At 44.5% G+C, this 14,920-nt stretch overlaps 1 protein-coding gene across 1 annotated transcript in view; it reads left to right on the plus strand.

Annotated features, from left to right (window-relative positions):
* Window positions 1-14,920, plus strand: part of MREG (melanoregulin) — a 56,477-nt gene that overhangs the window by 7,146 nt on the left and 34,411 nt on the right. The window contains exon 2 of the mRNA XM_060193948.1: window positions 7,573-7,729. Coding sequence (XP_060049931.1) covers window positions 7,573-7,729 — 157 coding nt within the window. The remainder of the gene's footprint in view (window positions 1-7,572; window positions 7,730-14,920) is intronic.

Consider the following 14,920-nt stretch of genomic DNA (forward strand, 5'->3'; position numbering starts at 1 on the left):
TGAAAGAAAGAAAGAAAGAAAGAAAGAAAGAAAGAAAGAAAGAAAGAAAGGTTAAAGGAGAGGAGGGAGGGAAGAGAGGGAACAGGAACAGCAGGTGGGAGAGAAAAGGAGAGATGAGGCATTGGTCTCAGAGGCAGCTACCATAATCTTGAAGCACACACAAAAAGTGTGGTTTATTAAGCAAACAGTGGCTAGATTGTTCCTGGTCAGATAATCATTACTGAATACTCAGATCCACACTGGCAGAGCTCTAAACCTATTTTAGAGAAAGTTTTACACAAATGGTGACTGTGAGTTCTGCCTGGAATTTCCTTCTGTAGGTTGGGGTTACAGCTGGCTCTGTTCAGCAAGGATTTTTATTTTATTTTATTTTTTAGGATAAAGATAGAAGGGAAGGAATAAAGGGAGGGGAGAGGGAGAGGGAGGGAGAGGGGAGAGGGAGAGGGAGAGATAGAGTGAGGGAGAGGGAGAGAGAAGGAGAATGCTGAAACTCCAACCTGGGTTATGCACATAGCAAAGCAGCTCACTAAGTGAGCTGTTCTGCCAACCCAGTGACTTTTTTTCCCTTTAAAAAATTATCTTTATGTATTTATTGTCTATAGTCAGAAATCGAAAGGATATAGAGAGGAAGAGAGAGATACTTGCAGTACTGCTTCACTACTTGAACCCCCCCCCCCCCGCAGGTAGGGTCCTTGCACCTTGTAACATGTGTGATCAGCCAGGTGTGCCACCACCCCGTCCCCCCACCAGGGTTGTCACTTGGGCTCAATGACTGCACAGTTCCACCACTCCTGGCAGCTAGTTTTCTTTTTCCTTAGCTAGAGGATGAGAGACAGAGAAGTGGAGAAGGAGGGAGACAGAATAAGAGCTACTGGGCGGAGGGTAGATAGCATAATGGTTATGTAAACAGACTTCCATGGCTGAGACTCCAATGTCCCAGGTTCAGTCCCCTGCACCACCATAAGCCAGAACTAAACAATATTCTGGTAAAAAAAAAAAAAAAAAAGTTAATGTTGTCCAGGAGGTGGCACAGTGGCTAAAGCACTAGAGTCTCAAACATGAGGTCCTGAGTTCAATCCCCAGCAGCACATGTACCAGAGTGATGGCTGGTTTTTTTTCTCCTTCTTTCTCATTAATAAATAAAATATTTAAAAGAAAAAAAAAAGAGAGCTACTGAAGGAAGTATCACTCCAGTGCCCGTGAAGCCCTACCCACCCCCCTGCAGGTGCTCTGAGGTTTAGCTTGAGGCTCGAACCCAGGTCCATGGGTGTGGTAGTATGTATGCTCTTAGCAGGTGAGCCACTTCACGGCCCCTCAGCAAGGACTTTTAAAGTACTTTCTCTGTGCTGGGTGACATGGGGGTAAAAGAAAAACTGGAAATAGCCTCTGCCCATGCCCAGGAGGCACTTAGCAGGTTGCTGAGGAGGAGACTTACACAAATGAAAGCATTTGGGAGGAAGGGAAGGCTGGCTGCAGGGCTTCCTGTCTGAGCCGTGCTGAGGTGTCAGCAGCAGAGCCTGGGCCCTGGTAACAGATGTGCACTTGGGGTCTGCAAGCCGCGCACATGAGCAGAAGCCCCAGGGGACTAGCTGGTTTTTGCAGGGAGCAGTCACAGCTGCCTTTGGGGAGGGATGTCTCCCTGCCACAGCATCTGGTGTCTAGTCTTAAAGCGAGGACATGTGGCCACTTAGAGGCACCCTATCAGTGACCTTATGCTGAGAGGGTTGGCATTTGCTTGCCTGCTGGGACCAGTTAAACTGACCCTTGAGAAAGCCACCACTGTGGAGTCTCATCCTTAACTGCAGATGGGGGAGAGCTTTACCCAGCCTTCTGACCCCAGAGAGTTGTCTGACAGGAGGGAGGGAACATGACGCTCTTTCTAGAGAAGCAGCAGTGGCCTAGTGTCAACTGCAAAATCCATTTAGGCAAAAAAGAAATAGAAGGGAGTCGGGCGATAGCGCAGCGGGTTAAGCGCACATGACGCAAAGCACAAGGACTGGCATAAGGATCCCGGTTCGAGTCCCCGGTTCCCCACCTGCAGGGGAGTTGCTTCACAAGCAGGTGAAGCAGGTCTGCAGGTGTCTGTCTTTCTCTCCCCATCTCTGTCTTCCCCTCCTCTCTCCATTTCTCTCTGTCCTATCTGACAACAATGACATCAATAACAACAATAATAACTACAACAACAAAGGCAACAAAAGGAGAAAAAAAAAGAAATAGAAGTCATTCTTGTTTCTGAAGTCCTGCCTATAAGTGAGTGAGCTCATTTGGCGTTCATCCTTCTGTTTTTGGCTTACCTCACTGAACGTGATTCCTTCAAGCTCTATCCAACATGAAACAAAAGGAGATGATAGGGAGAATACAAAGTCAGGTTTGACTGGGATTGATAATATTGCACCAAAGTAAAGGACTCTGGGAAAGAAGGGCAGGGAAAGGGGCTTGGAGTGGTGGTTTGGGGTCCAGATGAATGATGGTAGAAAAAGACCTAAGTTGGGGGTGAAAGCATTTTGCAGACACTTACAGTGAGATGAGAAATTATACCCATGTGTCAACAACCGTATTATAAACCGTTAATCCCTCAATAAAATGATATAAAAGAAAAGTTATTAGAAAAAGAAGAAATAGGGGTGCTAGGCGGTAGCGCACTGGGTTAAACACACATGGCACGAAGTGCAAGGACCACAGCAAGGATCCCGGTTTAAGCTCCCGGCTCCCCACCTGCAGGAGGGTCACTTCACAAGTGGTGAAGCAAGTCTGCAGGTGTCTATCTTTCTCTTCCCCCTCTGTCTTCTCCTCCTCTCTCAATTTCTCTGGCCTATCCAACAACAATGACAACAACAATAACAACAACAACAAAAAGACAAACAAAAAGGAAAAAATAGCCTCCAGGATCAGTGGATTCGTAGTGCAGGCACTGAGCCCCAGCAATAACCCTGGAGGCAAATAAATAAATAGATGAATAGATAAATAAACAAATAGAAGCAATAGAAGTCATCAGGGACTTCTTCTTTGTCCCAGCATCCTCTCTTCCCTGGCTCTCCCCTGTCCTCTCCAGCCTCCTTCCCACTCCTGTTCTTCAGACCCAGCTGTCCTGAGACATGGTTCCTTGATTCTCCTCAGAATGCCCCTTGGAGTCAGTCCATGGCCAATGGAAATGCTTGTGAGTTTCCCTCACACCTTGACCTCCAGCCCTGCCCCAGCTCCCAAGCCCAGAGGCTGAGCTCTGGTCAAATGCCCTCCAGGCTCACGGGTCAAGCTAGACTCCTTAGCCTCACCTCTCCATGCTGCTATTCCCATACCCCCCCCCCCCCCCCCCGCCCATCTCAGGCACAGCTATGCTTTCTGTTCCTTCAGCTGTTTCCCTTGCCCACCCCCTCCTCCACTCCCCCCTCGCTTAGAGTTTCTTTCTTAAATATTTTATTTATGGGAAGTGGGAGGTAGGGAGAGAGAGAGAGACTCCTGTAGCATTGCTTTCACCACTTCTGAAGCTTTCCTCCTGCAGGCAGGGACCAGGGCCTTGAACCCAGCTCCTTGTGCACTGTAACATGTACATTCTACTGGGTGAGCTACTTGCCTGGCCTCCTTTGCTGAGGATTTCAGAGCCTCTAAAGTCATGTATTTATTTGTTTAGCAATAGAACTCTACCCTTCCTAGGCTGCTCCAGAGGCCATGGCCATTCTAGCTCTGCCTTGGTCACTAGGTAAAAGGCCAGAGACTTTTGACTTTCTGCCTCTTTCTGTACAATGCACTTGTTTTTAGCTCCATCACATCTTTCTAATCCTGGTACCTGCCTTTTCTGCTCTGAGTTAGCTCAGCTGTATCTTAATGAATCTCTCAAAGCCACGTGACCTTTCTAAAGCATTATTCATGCTTTAGCCAGTGAAACCTTTAAAACTGTAGCATGGTCATAGTGCAGTCGTGATGCAAACCCTTCTAAATATTTTTATTATCTCATGAGGGAAGCAATGATTTATAAGCTCCTTGTCACGTGGGTGTAATTTCTCATCTTGACATGACAGGTGTCTGCATAACACTCCTACGGCAAGCCAGGTCTTCCTCCACCATCCTTAGTGCCCTCCTGACTACCTGAGGGTGTCTAGAACAAGTTTCACATGTTTTTGCTTTTCTCTCCGTGTTTCTTAAGTTCCACCTGTAAGTAAGGACACCTGGTTTGCATCCTTCTCCTTTTGGCTGATCTCACTCAACATGATTCCTTCAAATTCCATCCAAGATGAAGCAAAGGAGATGATTCATCATTTCTATCTTATCTTATCTTATCTTATCTTATCTTATCTTATCTTATCTTATGAGACAGATAGAGACCGCAGCATCAAAGCTTCACTTAATGCTTTGGGGCTGACCTCAAACCTAGGTTGCACACATGACAAAGCATCTCATCTAAGTGAACTATTTTGCCAACCTGATTTTATCATTTTTTAAAAAATATTTATTTTCCCTTTTGAGGCCCTTTTTAGTGTTGTAGTTATTGTTGTTGCTATTGATGTTGTTGTTGGACAGAGAGAAATGGAGAGAGGAGGGGAAGACAGAGGTGGGAAAGACAGAGATGGGGAGAGAAAGAGACACCTGCAGACCTGCTTCACCGCCTTTGAAGCAACTCCCCTGCAGGTGGGGTGCTGGGGGCTGGAACTGAGATCCTTAAGCCAGTCCTTGCACTTTGCGCCATCTGCACTTAACCTGCTGCACTACCGCCCGACTCCTGATTTTATCATTTTTAATAATTAAATTGTATTCTACTATATATATGGGAGTATGGACCAAAATTCCTCATAGGGTGCAGAAGTTGGAATGTCTGGCTTGTGTAATTGCTTCTCTGCTGAACATGAGCATTGGCAGGTCCCCCCTAGCCCACTTTTGTCTTTCCCTAGTGGGACAGGGCTCTGGAGAGGTGAGAGTTCCAGGACATATTGGTGAGGTCGAGTGCCCAGAGAAGTCAGGATGGAATTATTGTAGCTTCTGCAACTTGGTGGCTGAAAAGCAGATATAAAGAAGGACAAATTGTTTAATAAACAGGAACCTAAAGGTAGGAATAGAGCAGATGAAATTAGGAGTCTTCATGTGGAAAGAAGCTAGGAAGTCTATTTTAGGTGTGTTCTAAGAGGCCCATGAATTTAGTAATTTTTGCCTGAGCCTGATAGCTAACATGCAGGTGAACTAAAAATATTGTCTGGGAAGTTGGTGCCCAGAGTTGAGAACAGGGTTAGAAAGAGTAGCTCCCAAAACACCAGAAAAGTATATAAACACCATTAACTGTTAACCCCATCACTCCCCGCCTTTTTTTTTTCCAGAACGCTCACAGAACCTACCCCCATTAGTCCTCATGGTTTCTTGAACTCCCCCTTCAGAGCACATATCACAGTTTTTAGTTATATGCTCACATGGTCATTAATGTGTCTTCTTCCCTAGACTAGTGAGGGCCAATGACATAGACCACGTCTGTGCTGCTCACAATTTCAATATGCCTTGTGATTATCACGGAGTCAGTGTTTCATATATGTATTATTAGCTGAAGGGTATGGGCCCAGCGTGACCTTACTCGTCTAGTCCCACACAAGTTAACCAGGGTGATAGGTTGCTATGTCCCAAGTATAATGTCCCTGACACTCATCTGCTCTTGGAGTCCCATTACAGTAAGTACCACCTTGTAAAGGTCACACCATAAAGCAAATGTATGCAACTGGGTAGCTGAATGTCCTGCTCAACATCCTTGTTTATTTATATCGGTATTCGGGTATCCGTATATAGTTAAATGTTCTTGTACTGAATCAGATCCTTCACACTGCCACTCTTATCTTATCTTATCTCATCTTATCTTATCTACTTCAAGATGGAGGCAGAGAGGCAGCAAGGCAGAGAAGGTGAAAGAGAGCACAGCACCAAAGCTTCCTTCTTTGTGGTGGCCACTAGGCTGGAACCTGGGTCATGCACATGGCAGAACTGTACACTATCCAAGTGAGCTATTTCAGAGGCCCTACACTGCCATCATTTAAATTCACTGCCTTTCCTTTCTTTTTAAAATTTCTTTATTGAGGGATTAGTGGTTTACAGTCAACAGTAAAATACAATGGTTTGTACATGTATAACATTTCCACATAACAATTCAACCCCAAGAGGTCCTTCTTTGCCATCCTGTTCCAGGACCTGAACCCTTCCCCACACCCCAGAGTCTTTTACTTTGCTGCGGTACACCAACTCCAGTCCCCCACACTCCAGAGTCTTTTACTTTGCTGCGGTACACCAACTCCAGTCCAAGTTCTGCTTAGTGTTTTCTCTTCTGATCTTGCTTTTCAGCTTCTGCCTGTGAGTGAGATCACCCATATTCTGACTTACCTCACTTAACATGATTTCTTCAAGCTCTATCCAAGATGGGGTAAAGAAGGAGACTCACTGCATTTTCTTGAATTCAGAGAATGTGAAAAGTCCATTAGTGTTAACTATTCTTTCAATCACACAAAAATTCCATTTCCCATTTGAATTTTTTTTTGTTTTAGCCTGGGTACTCAGTGCAAAATTTCATGTTCTCTTTTTAAACTATTTTTTAAAGATTTTTTTTAAACTTTATTTAATTTGATAAGACAGAGAGAAATTGAGAGAGGAGGAGGAGAGAGAAATAGAGACAGGGAGACAGAGATACCTGCAGCACTGCTTCACTGCTTGTGAAACTTTTCCCCTGCAGGTGTGGGGGGGGGGAGGCCAGGGGATGAACCTGAAACCTTGAGTTTGGTAGTAAGTACACTTAGCCGGGCATGCCACCGCCCAGCCCCTTTATAATTTTTTTTTTAGATATTTATTTACTTGTTTACTTAGGATAGAGACAGAAATTGAGAGAGGTTGGGAAGAGAGAGAGAGGGAGACAGAGATAACGATAGTACTGCTTCACTACTCATGAAGGTTTCCCCCTGCAGGTGTGACTAGGGCTTGAACTTGGGTCTTTGTGCACTCAGCCAGGTTTGCCACCACCTGGTCCCTCAAAATTTCGTCGTTTATTTATATATTTATTTATTTATGTATTTATTTATTTATTTATCTTTACCAGAGCACTGCTCAGCTCTGGTGGTGTGGGGGATTGAACCTGAGACTTTGGAGCCTCAGGCACGAGAGTCTTTTTGCATAACCATTGTACTATCCACCCCCCCGCCCAAAATTTCATGTTTAATAAAGTAACGTTTCCTCTATCTAGATATCTGGTTACTTGTTTTCTCTTCCTCCTTTCTTTTCAAAGATTTCTTGTGTCAGGCTTAATTATTAGAGGTAATTTGGGCCTTTCTAAGGAATTGTATATATTTACATGCTACATATATTTTATTAATAATCAGTATATTAATATACCAGTATATTAATAATAAGTATATTTTATTAATAATTAGTATATTAATATATCAGTATATTAATAATAAGTATATTTTATTAATCACATTTACATTGTGGTTGCTAATTTCTGTATGCATTTCCCTTATGTTATATGATGTAGATTTTTTGTATTAGGTAGATATGTATATGTTGCAGGTAGTGTGTTACATATGTTACTAAAACCTCATACTCTTCTTTATTCCATAGTAACAACCCATATTCCTCATTTGGCGCAACTCTGGCGAGGGATGATGAAAAGAATTTGTGGAGCATGCCCCACGATGTGTCCCACACGGAGGCAGATGATGACAGGATCTTGTACAATTTAATCGTCGTTCGGAATCAGCAGGCCAAAGACTCAGAGGTCAGCTCCTTTGAGATTTCATCTATATTGAGATGATACCATCTGGTTAGGAAAAAAAAAAAAGGTTCCTTTGGCAGAGGAACTTGAAAAGAATGAAGGGTGATCCAGGAGGTGGCACAGTGGATAAAGTATTGGATTCTCAACCTTGAGGTCCCGAGTTCGATCCCTGCAAGCACATGTTCCAGAGTGATGTCTGGTTTTCTCTCCTCCTATCTTTCTCATGAATAGTAATAATAAAAAATGAAGGATGTGAGGTATGACATGAAGGACACTTGCTGATCTTAATAGAACTTCTCCAGCAGCACATTGTTCTGGTCATCTAATTATGGCCTCCGTGATAGAAAGCACAATAGTACAAGAGAAAAGTACAGTGCTGTGGAAGGCTTGGAATTAGTTTCTTGTAAGAGGCTTGACTTTCCTGTGATCTTTCTAGTTGTTCATGAAGCCTCAGTTAGAAGGTTCATACTGGAGGCTGAAGGGTATTTTGGGGTTATATCACTGATTTTGAATTACTGTGGCCTGGCGCCCCCCCCGCCCCCTTAAAGCTTCTTACGTTGTGCTTTTGGATCAGACTGTAGTGTAACATTTTACTTGTCATATTTGAGAAGGTTATTTTTTTTCTGATAAAACTTGAAATCTTTCTTAAAGAAATCGTAATCCAAAGTTATCAGTGGGAAAGCTAGAATATTGAAAAGGAATGGATTCGATAAGAAAATACAGGAGGTCATGTTTATTTTCATCTTGTTTTTGTCTTCATTTTTGTTGTCACTGGGGTGTCACTACTCCAGGCTGACTTTTTCAGATAAAGAGGGGGTAGGGGTGAGGAGTCGGGGTGAACAGCACCAAAGTTCCTTTCAATGTGCTGGCGGCTGAGTTTGACCTGGATTGTGTATATGGCAAAGGGGTACAGTATCCCAGTGAGCTTTTCTACCAGCCTTTCTTTCCTTCTTTCAAAAGAAATATTACAGTACTATAGATGGTACAATTCAAGGTAGTCTTTATTTATTTATTCCCTTTTGTTGCCCTTGTTTTATTGTTGTAGTTATTATTGCTGTTGTTATTGATGTCGCCGTGTTGGATAGGACAGAGAGAAATAGAGAGAGGAGGAGAAGACAGAGAGGGGGAGGGCTTCCCCACTCAAATTTTACACTTGACAAAACTCTGGGAGGTCATATAAGAATACTTGAAGATCACTGTAGCACTGCCTCTAAAAACAAAACACCTTGGGGTCGGGTGGTAGCGCAGTGGGTTAAGTGCACATGGTGTGCATCGTAAGGACTGGCGTAGGGATCCTGGTTCAAGCCCCCGGTTCCCCACCTGCAGGGGAGTCTGCTTCACAAGTGGTGAAGCAGGTCTGCAGGTGTCTATCTTTCTCTACCCCTCAACGACATTAATAACAATAATAACCACAACAACGATAAAACAAGGACAACAAAAGGGAAAAAATAGCCTCCAGGGGCAGTGGATTCGTGGTGCAGGCAGTGAGCCCCAGCAATAACCCTGGAGGGAAAAACAAAACACCTGAGTCAACCTAAACACCAATAAGGACTAGTTGAATAAATGATAGAAAACGAACACATGCAGAGTATAGTATGCTAGAGAGCCTCCCCCTCCTGACCGACAAGGTAAAACTAAACATTTACATGGTCAGAGAAGGGGGGAGGGGGAGAAGAGGAAGGGGGAGAAGGGAGAGAGGGACGAGGAGGTGGAAGAGGAAGAGGAGATGGAAGAGGAAGAGGAGAAAGAGGAGGAGAAAAGAGATGGACTGGTTCCAGTCTCACCAGCCAAAACCTTGACTAGTCAAGTCCACACAGTAAGAAATGACTCTTACCGGCAAAAAGGCTAACAAGGCTGTGCATTTGTGTCTGAATATTCAGGAAGGACAGCCAGACTGGCTGTTCTTGTCCAGAACAAGCTTCCTGATGGCTTTAAGTATCAGTTATCAAGGAAGAAGAGATTGTGCTGGTGCCTGAGAATGTGGTGAGCCTGAGAGGCAGGGCACAGGCCATTGTGAGATGGTGCGCCTTGGCGAAGCCCTGTGGAACATGTCTGTCAAGTGCTGTCGCCCACAGCCCTTCACACTTGTGAAGGGCCCCTCTTCAGCAGACCCTGCCAAATCTCCAGTCCAGCCTGTCCCCTGTTCTGAGTTAACAGAAGCCATTGTCAGCTGTTTCTCCTACTTGTGATCCCCAGTTGCACATCCATTTCTAACTCCCCAGACACATCTAAATTCTACTAGAATAAAGGACCCCGGAGTACAGAACACTTAGAGAAATTACTGAAGTGGAAAAGAGACTGTCACAGCAAAGGCAGAGTTAACTAACCAAACAGGTAACAGGAGGCCTTGAGAAAGGAACACACACACACACACACACACACACACACACACACACACACACACACACACACACACACAAGTGTATCTTATCCTGATGCTTCTAAATCCTGAGGCCAAACTTTAAAAAAAATATTTATTCCTCTTTGTTGCCCTTGTTGTTTTATTGTTGTTATTGCTGTCGTTGCTGGACAGGACAGAGAGAAATGGAGACAGGAGGGGAAGACAGAGAGGGGGAGAGAAAGATAGACACCTGCAGACCTGCTTCACCACTTGTGAAGCAGATTCCCCTGCAGGTGGGGAACCGGGGGCTTGAACCAGGATCCCTACACCAGTCCTTGCGATTCACACCATGTGCGCTTAACCTGCTGCGCTACCGCCTGACCCCAAGGTGTTTTGTTTTTAGAGGCAGTGCTACAGTGATCTTCAAGTATTCTTTTTTTTTTTTTTTAAATTTATTTTATTTATTTAGTCCCTTTTTGTTGCCCTTGTTGTTTTATTGTTGTAGTTATTATTGTTGTTGTCGTTGTTGGATAGGACAGAGAGAAATGGAGAGAGGAGGGGAAGACAGAGAGGAGGAGAGAAAGATAGACACCTGCAGACCTGCTTCACCGCCTGTGAAGCGACTCCCCTGCAGGTGGGGAGCCGGGGTTCGAACCGGGATCCTTATGCTGGTCCTTGTGCTTTGCGCCACCTGCGCTTAACCCGCTGCGCTACAGCCCGACTCCCCGATCTTCAAGTATTCTTATATGACCTCCCAGAGTTTTGTCAAGTGTAGAATCTTGAGTTAAAAAGTATGGGCATGCTTCCTTCTCAGAGGAACTTAAGCAAAGCTCTTCAAGGTCCACCACTGAATAGCACTGGAATTTCAAATTGTGTTTAAGAAAAACAGCTATGGGGGTAGGGGATAGCATAATGGTTATGCAATGAGACCCATGCCTGAGATTTTGAGGTCTCAGGTTCAACACCCCCCTCTCCCCCCCATTAGCCAGCCAGATGTGAGCAGTGCTTTGGTAAACAATAATAGTAACAACAACAGCGGTAAACTGCAGAGAGCTGTCTGCTATGCTGAGAATGCTAATCAAAGAATACTTTGACTCTTTACAAAACAACACCTGACGGGCCAGGTGGTGGGATACCTGGTTGAGCACACATTACAGTGTGCAAAGACCCAGGTTCAAGTCCCTGTCCCTGTTCCCCACCTGCAAGGGGAAAGCTTTGTGAGTGGTAAAGCAGTTCTGCAGGCCTCTCTCTTCTTTATCTTGCCTTCCCCTCTTGATTTCTGACTGTCTCTATACAATAAGTAAAGATAATGAAAAAAAAAAAACCCTGAAAATCCAAATTTACATATAAGATGTCTGGAGTTTTAAATGATAACTCACACTTTGAAAATCAGCTGAACAAAATATGGGTCAGTGATGTACAAAGCACATTCGCAACAAGAACTACAACGCATTGTTTTTAATTTTGAATGATTGGAGGGACTGGGTGGTGGCACACCTAGCTGAGTGCATGTATTACAAAGTGCCAGGACCCAGGTTTGAGCACCTGTTCCCCACCTGTAGGGGGGAAGCTTTCCAAGTGGTGAAGCAGTGCTGCAGGTGTCTCTCTGTCTCTGTCTCTCTCTCTCATCTCCTTCCCTCTTGATTTCTGGCTGTCTCTACCCAGTAAATAAATACAAAAATGATCTCAGAGGAATGGGAAGGTAGCATCGGCAGTGATGGGCCAGACCTTGATGCCTGAGGCTCAGAGGGCCCAGGTTCAGTTTCCAGCTCTGTAGTGATCTAGAGCTAAGCAGAGCTTAGGCTTCCCTCTGTCTCTCATAAAAATAAATAAAGAAGTAAGTCTTAAAAAAGAAGAAATGCTCATCACTGATTTAGAAGATGAAAGAGGGAAGTTGGTGAGATGTGTTTTAAGTTAGAACACACTCTATATCTTTTGCTGTTGCTTTCTTATAAGATAAAATTCATAGAATAAAAAAAATAATGGTAGACAGCCATTCTTGTGTGTCTTAAAATAACTGGGGCATAGTTAAAAATTTCACACATCAAGGGATTGTTATTGAATATTGCAGGTAATGTTACTTTTAGTTTTTTAATAATATTTATTTATTTCCCCTTTTGTTGCCTTTGTTGTTTTTTATTGTTGATGTTGTTATTATTGTTGTTGTTACTGATGTTGTCATTGTTGGATAGGACAGAGAGAAATGGAGAGAGGAGGGGAAGACAGAGAGGGGCAAAGATAGACACCTGCATATCTGCTTCACCACCTGTGAAGCGACTCCCCTGCAGGTGGGGAGCCAGGGGTTCGAACTGGGATCCTTACACCGGTCCTTGTGCTCTGCACCACCTGCACTTAACAGGCTGCACTACTGCCCAACTCCCAAAAAATTATTATCTTAGGGGCCAGGAGATGGCACATCTGATTGAGTGCACATGTTACAATTTGCAGGGACCCAGGTTCAAGCCCTTGGTCCCCACCTGCAGGGGGAAAGCTTCAAGTGGTGAAGCAGTGCTGCAGGTGTCTCTGTCTCTTTCCCTATCTATATCCCCCTTCCTCTCGATTTCTAGCTGTCTCTAGACAATGCTTGAGAGTCCAAAGCTTTACCACTGCGCCACCTCCCAGACCACACAGTGATAGGTTCTTTTCCACCATCAGGCCCCAGGTCCCTAAAGGTCTCCTCCACTCCAAAACACTATTGTGGACAGCTGGGCAGTGGGCTCAGTGGTAAAGCACTTATACTCATGAGGTCTGGAGTTCTATCCTTGGCACTGTATGTGCAGAGTGATTCTCTGATCTTCTCTCTCCTACATACATTAAATAGATACACAAATAAAATTAATAGGCAGATAAAACACTATCATGTTAGGAGGCTGGGCGGTGGCCCACAGGTTAAGAGCACATAGTACGTACGAAGCACAAGGATCTGCAGGAGGATCCTGGTTTGAGCCCCCAGCTCCCCACCTTTGGCTTCACCACAAGTGGTGAAGCAAGTCTGCAGGTGTCTCTCTCTCCCACTCTATCTCCTCCTCCCCTCTCAATTTTTCTCTGTTCTATATATATATATATAAAAAACCACAACAAGGTCATGATTCAAAATCAGTGGTGTTTACTTGGTATCATCAGTGCTGGAAGTTCTGTGCTGATTTTTGAAGTTACCAAGTCATGAATTCCATGCTCATAGAGGAGTGCTTGTCTTAGGATGGGGGCCCACCTCCCTCTGAGCAGCCAGGATTTCCCACGGGCAAGATCCACAGAAACGCCAGGCATCATGTGACTTGACTGGTCATGCACAAACCCTGCTCTGCAGGACCCTGGCGAACAGTAAACATTATTATAGTTTGAAACTATAAAGACAGAACTGTGATGATCCCAGTTGCATTGGAGGAAGCTTTGGTGCTGTGATAACGTTCCCTCTCTCCCCTTGTCTCACTCTTTTTACTTGAAAAAAGTTGTCTGGGAGCAGTAGATATCTATATCATAAAATGCTCATATCCTAAAATGCTCCTGCTTTACAGTTTGTTTGTACTTCTTGAGTGTCTTGATTCCCTGCTGGTGGCAGAGCGCTGCCAGGCTCTGTAAACAACTCCTGTAAAGTGTCTAAAACAGCAACACCTCTTCCCAGGGGTGGTTTTGGACGTCTGCATTATATACTTAGTCTGTCATTCCGCCCACACTAAAGAAAGGACAAAGCAGAGTTGACTGGGATGTATGGCTGGAGGATGTGAGCCAGCGACTGAGGATTGACCACGTGCCAGCCACGTGACTCTGAAACACCTGCAGTCCCATTTGACTCTGCACTGCTTTGTCCTAAAAGCTCTCCAGGAGCCGAGAGAAGAGTGCTTTTGTAGTGCTACCTGACTTCTCAACCTGTGGGTGAACGGGTGAACAGTGTCTACTGTTGGAACTAAGACTACCTTTATTTTTATTTACTTTTTAACACCAGGGTTAATGCTGGGGTTTGGTACCAGTACAAAGAATCCACCATTCTTAGTGACCTTTTGTTTTTTCTTTTTCTTTCTTGAGACAGAGAGAAATAGAGGTGGACACACACACACACACCCTGCTGCTCCACCACTCGTGAAGCTTCCTCCCTGCAGGTGGGAATCGAGGACTTGAACCCGGTGCTCATGTACAGTATTGTGTACATTCTATTTGGTGCACCACCACCTGGCACCAGGACTGTTAGTTTTATACCAAGCATGAAGGAGCAAAATCATTGTGGAGAATTGAAAAAATTGCCTAGGTAATTCTGAGTTCCTCTGAAGGCATTTTTCTCTGGGGTCATTTTTCTCTGGGTTGTTGAATATGCCATCTTTCCCTCCCTCTCTCTCTTCTTTCTTCATTCCTTCACTTTTCAGATAGAAACAGAGAAGGCTTTCTGCCTGGCAGAGAATGCAAGAGATCACAGCATCTTCAGTGCACTGGGGGCTGGCCTTGAATGAGCATCACACACATGGCAAAGCAGCACAGCATCCAGATAAGCTATTTTGCCATCCCTGAACAGGATTCATTATTGTACCTTCGTTAGTAAGTTGGGTCAGAGGAGGCAGGAGTGAAAACACTTATTAGGGGGTCACAGGAAGTGGCTTGTGTGGTAAAGTGCATGCCTTACCATGTATGTGAGGCCCTGAGTTTGATCCCTGGAGCAATATTGGAGCACCAATGACAGGGGAAACATTCTGGATGATGAACTGGGGTGCTGTGGTTTCTCTCCCTGTTCTTTTTCCCCCTGTCCTCTCTATACCCAGGCTCCTCTAAAAAATATAGAGTAAAAATTGGGCCAGAGAGGTGACTCAACAGTACAGCAGGTACATGAGCTCTTGGACTCATTTCCCTGTACCACATAAAGACAA

This window comes from Erinaceus europaeus, chromosome 7 (assembly GCF_950295315.1).
Source record: "Erinaceus europaeus chromosome 7, mEriEur2.1, whole genome shotgun sequence".
NCBI classification, from domain to species: domain Eukaryota; kingdom Metazoa; phylum Chordata; class Mammalia; order Eulipotyphla; family Erinaceidae; genus Erinaceus; species Erinaceus europaeus.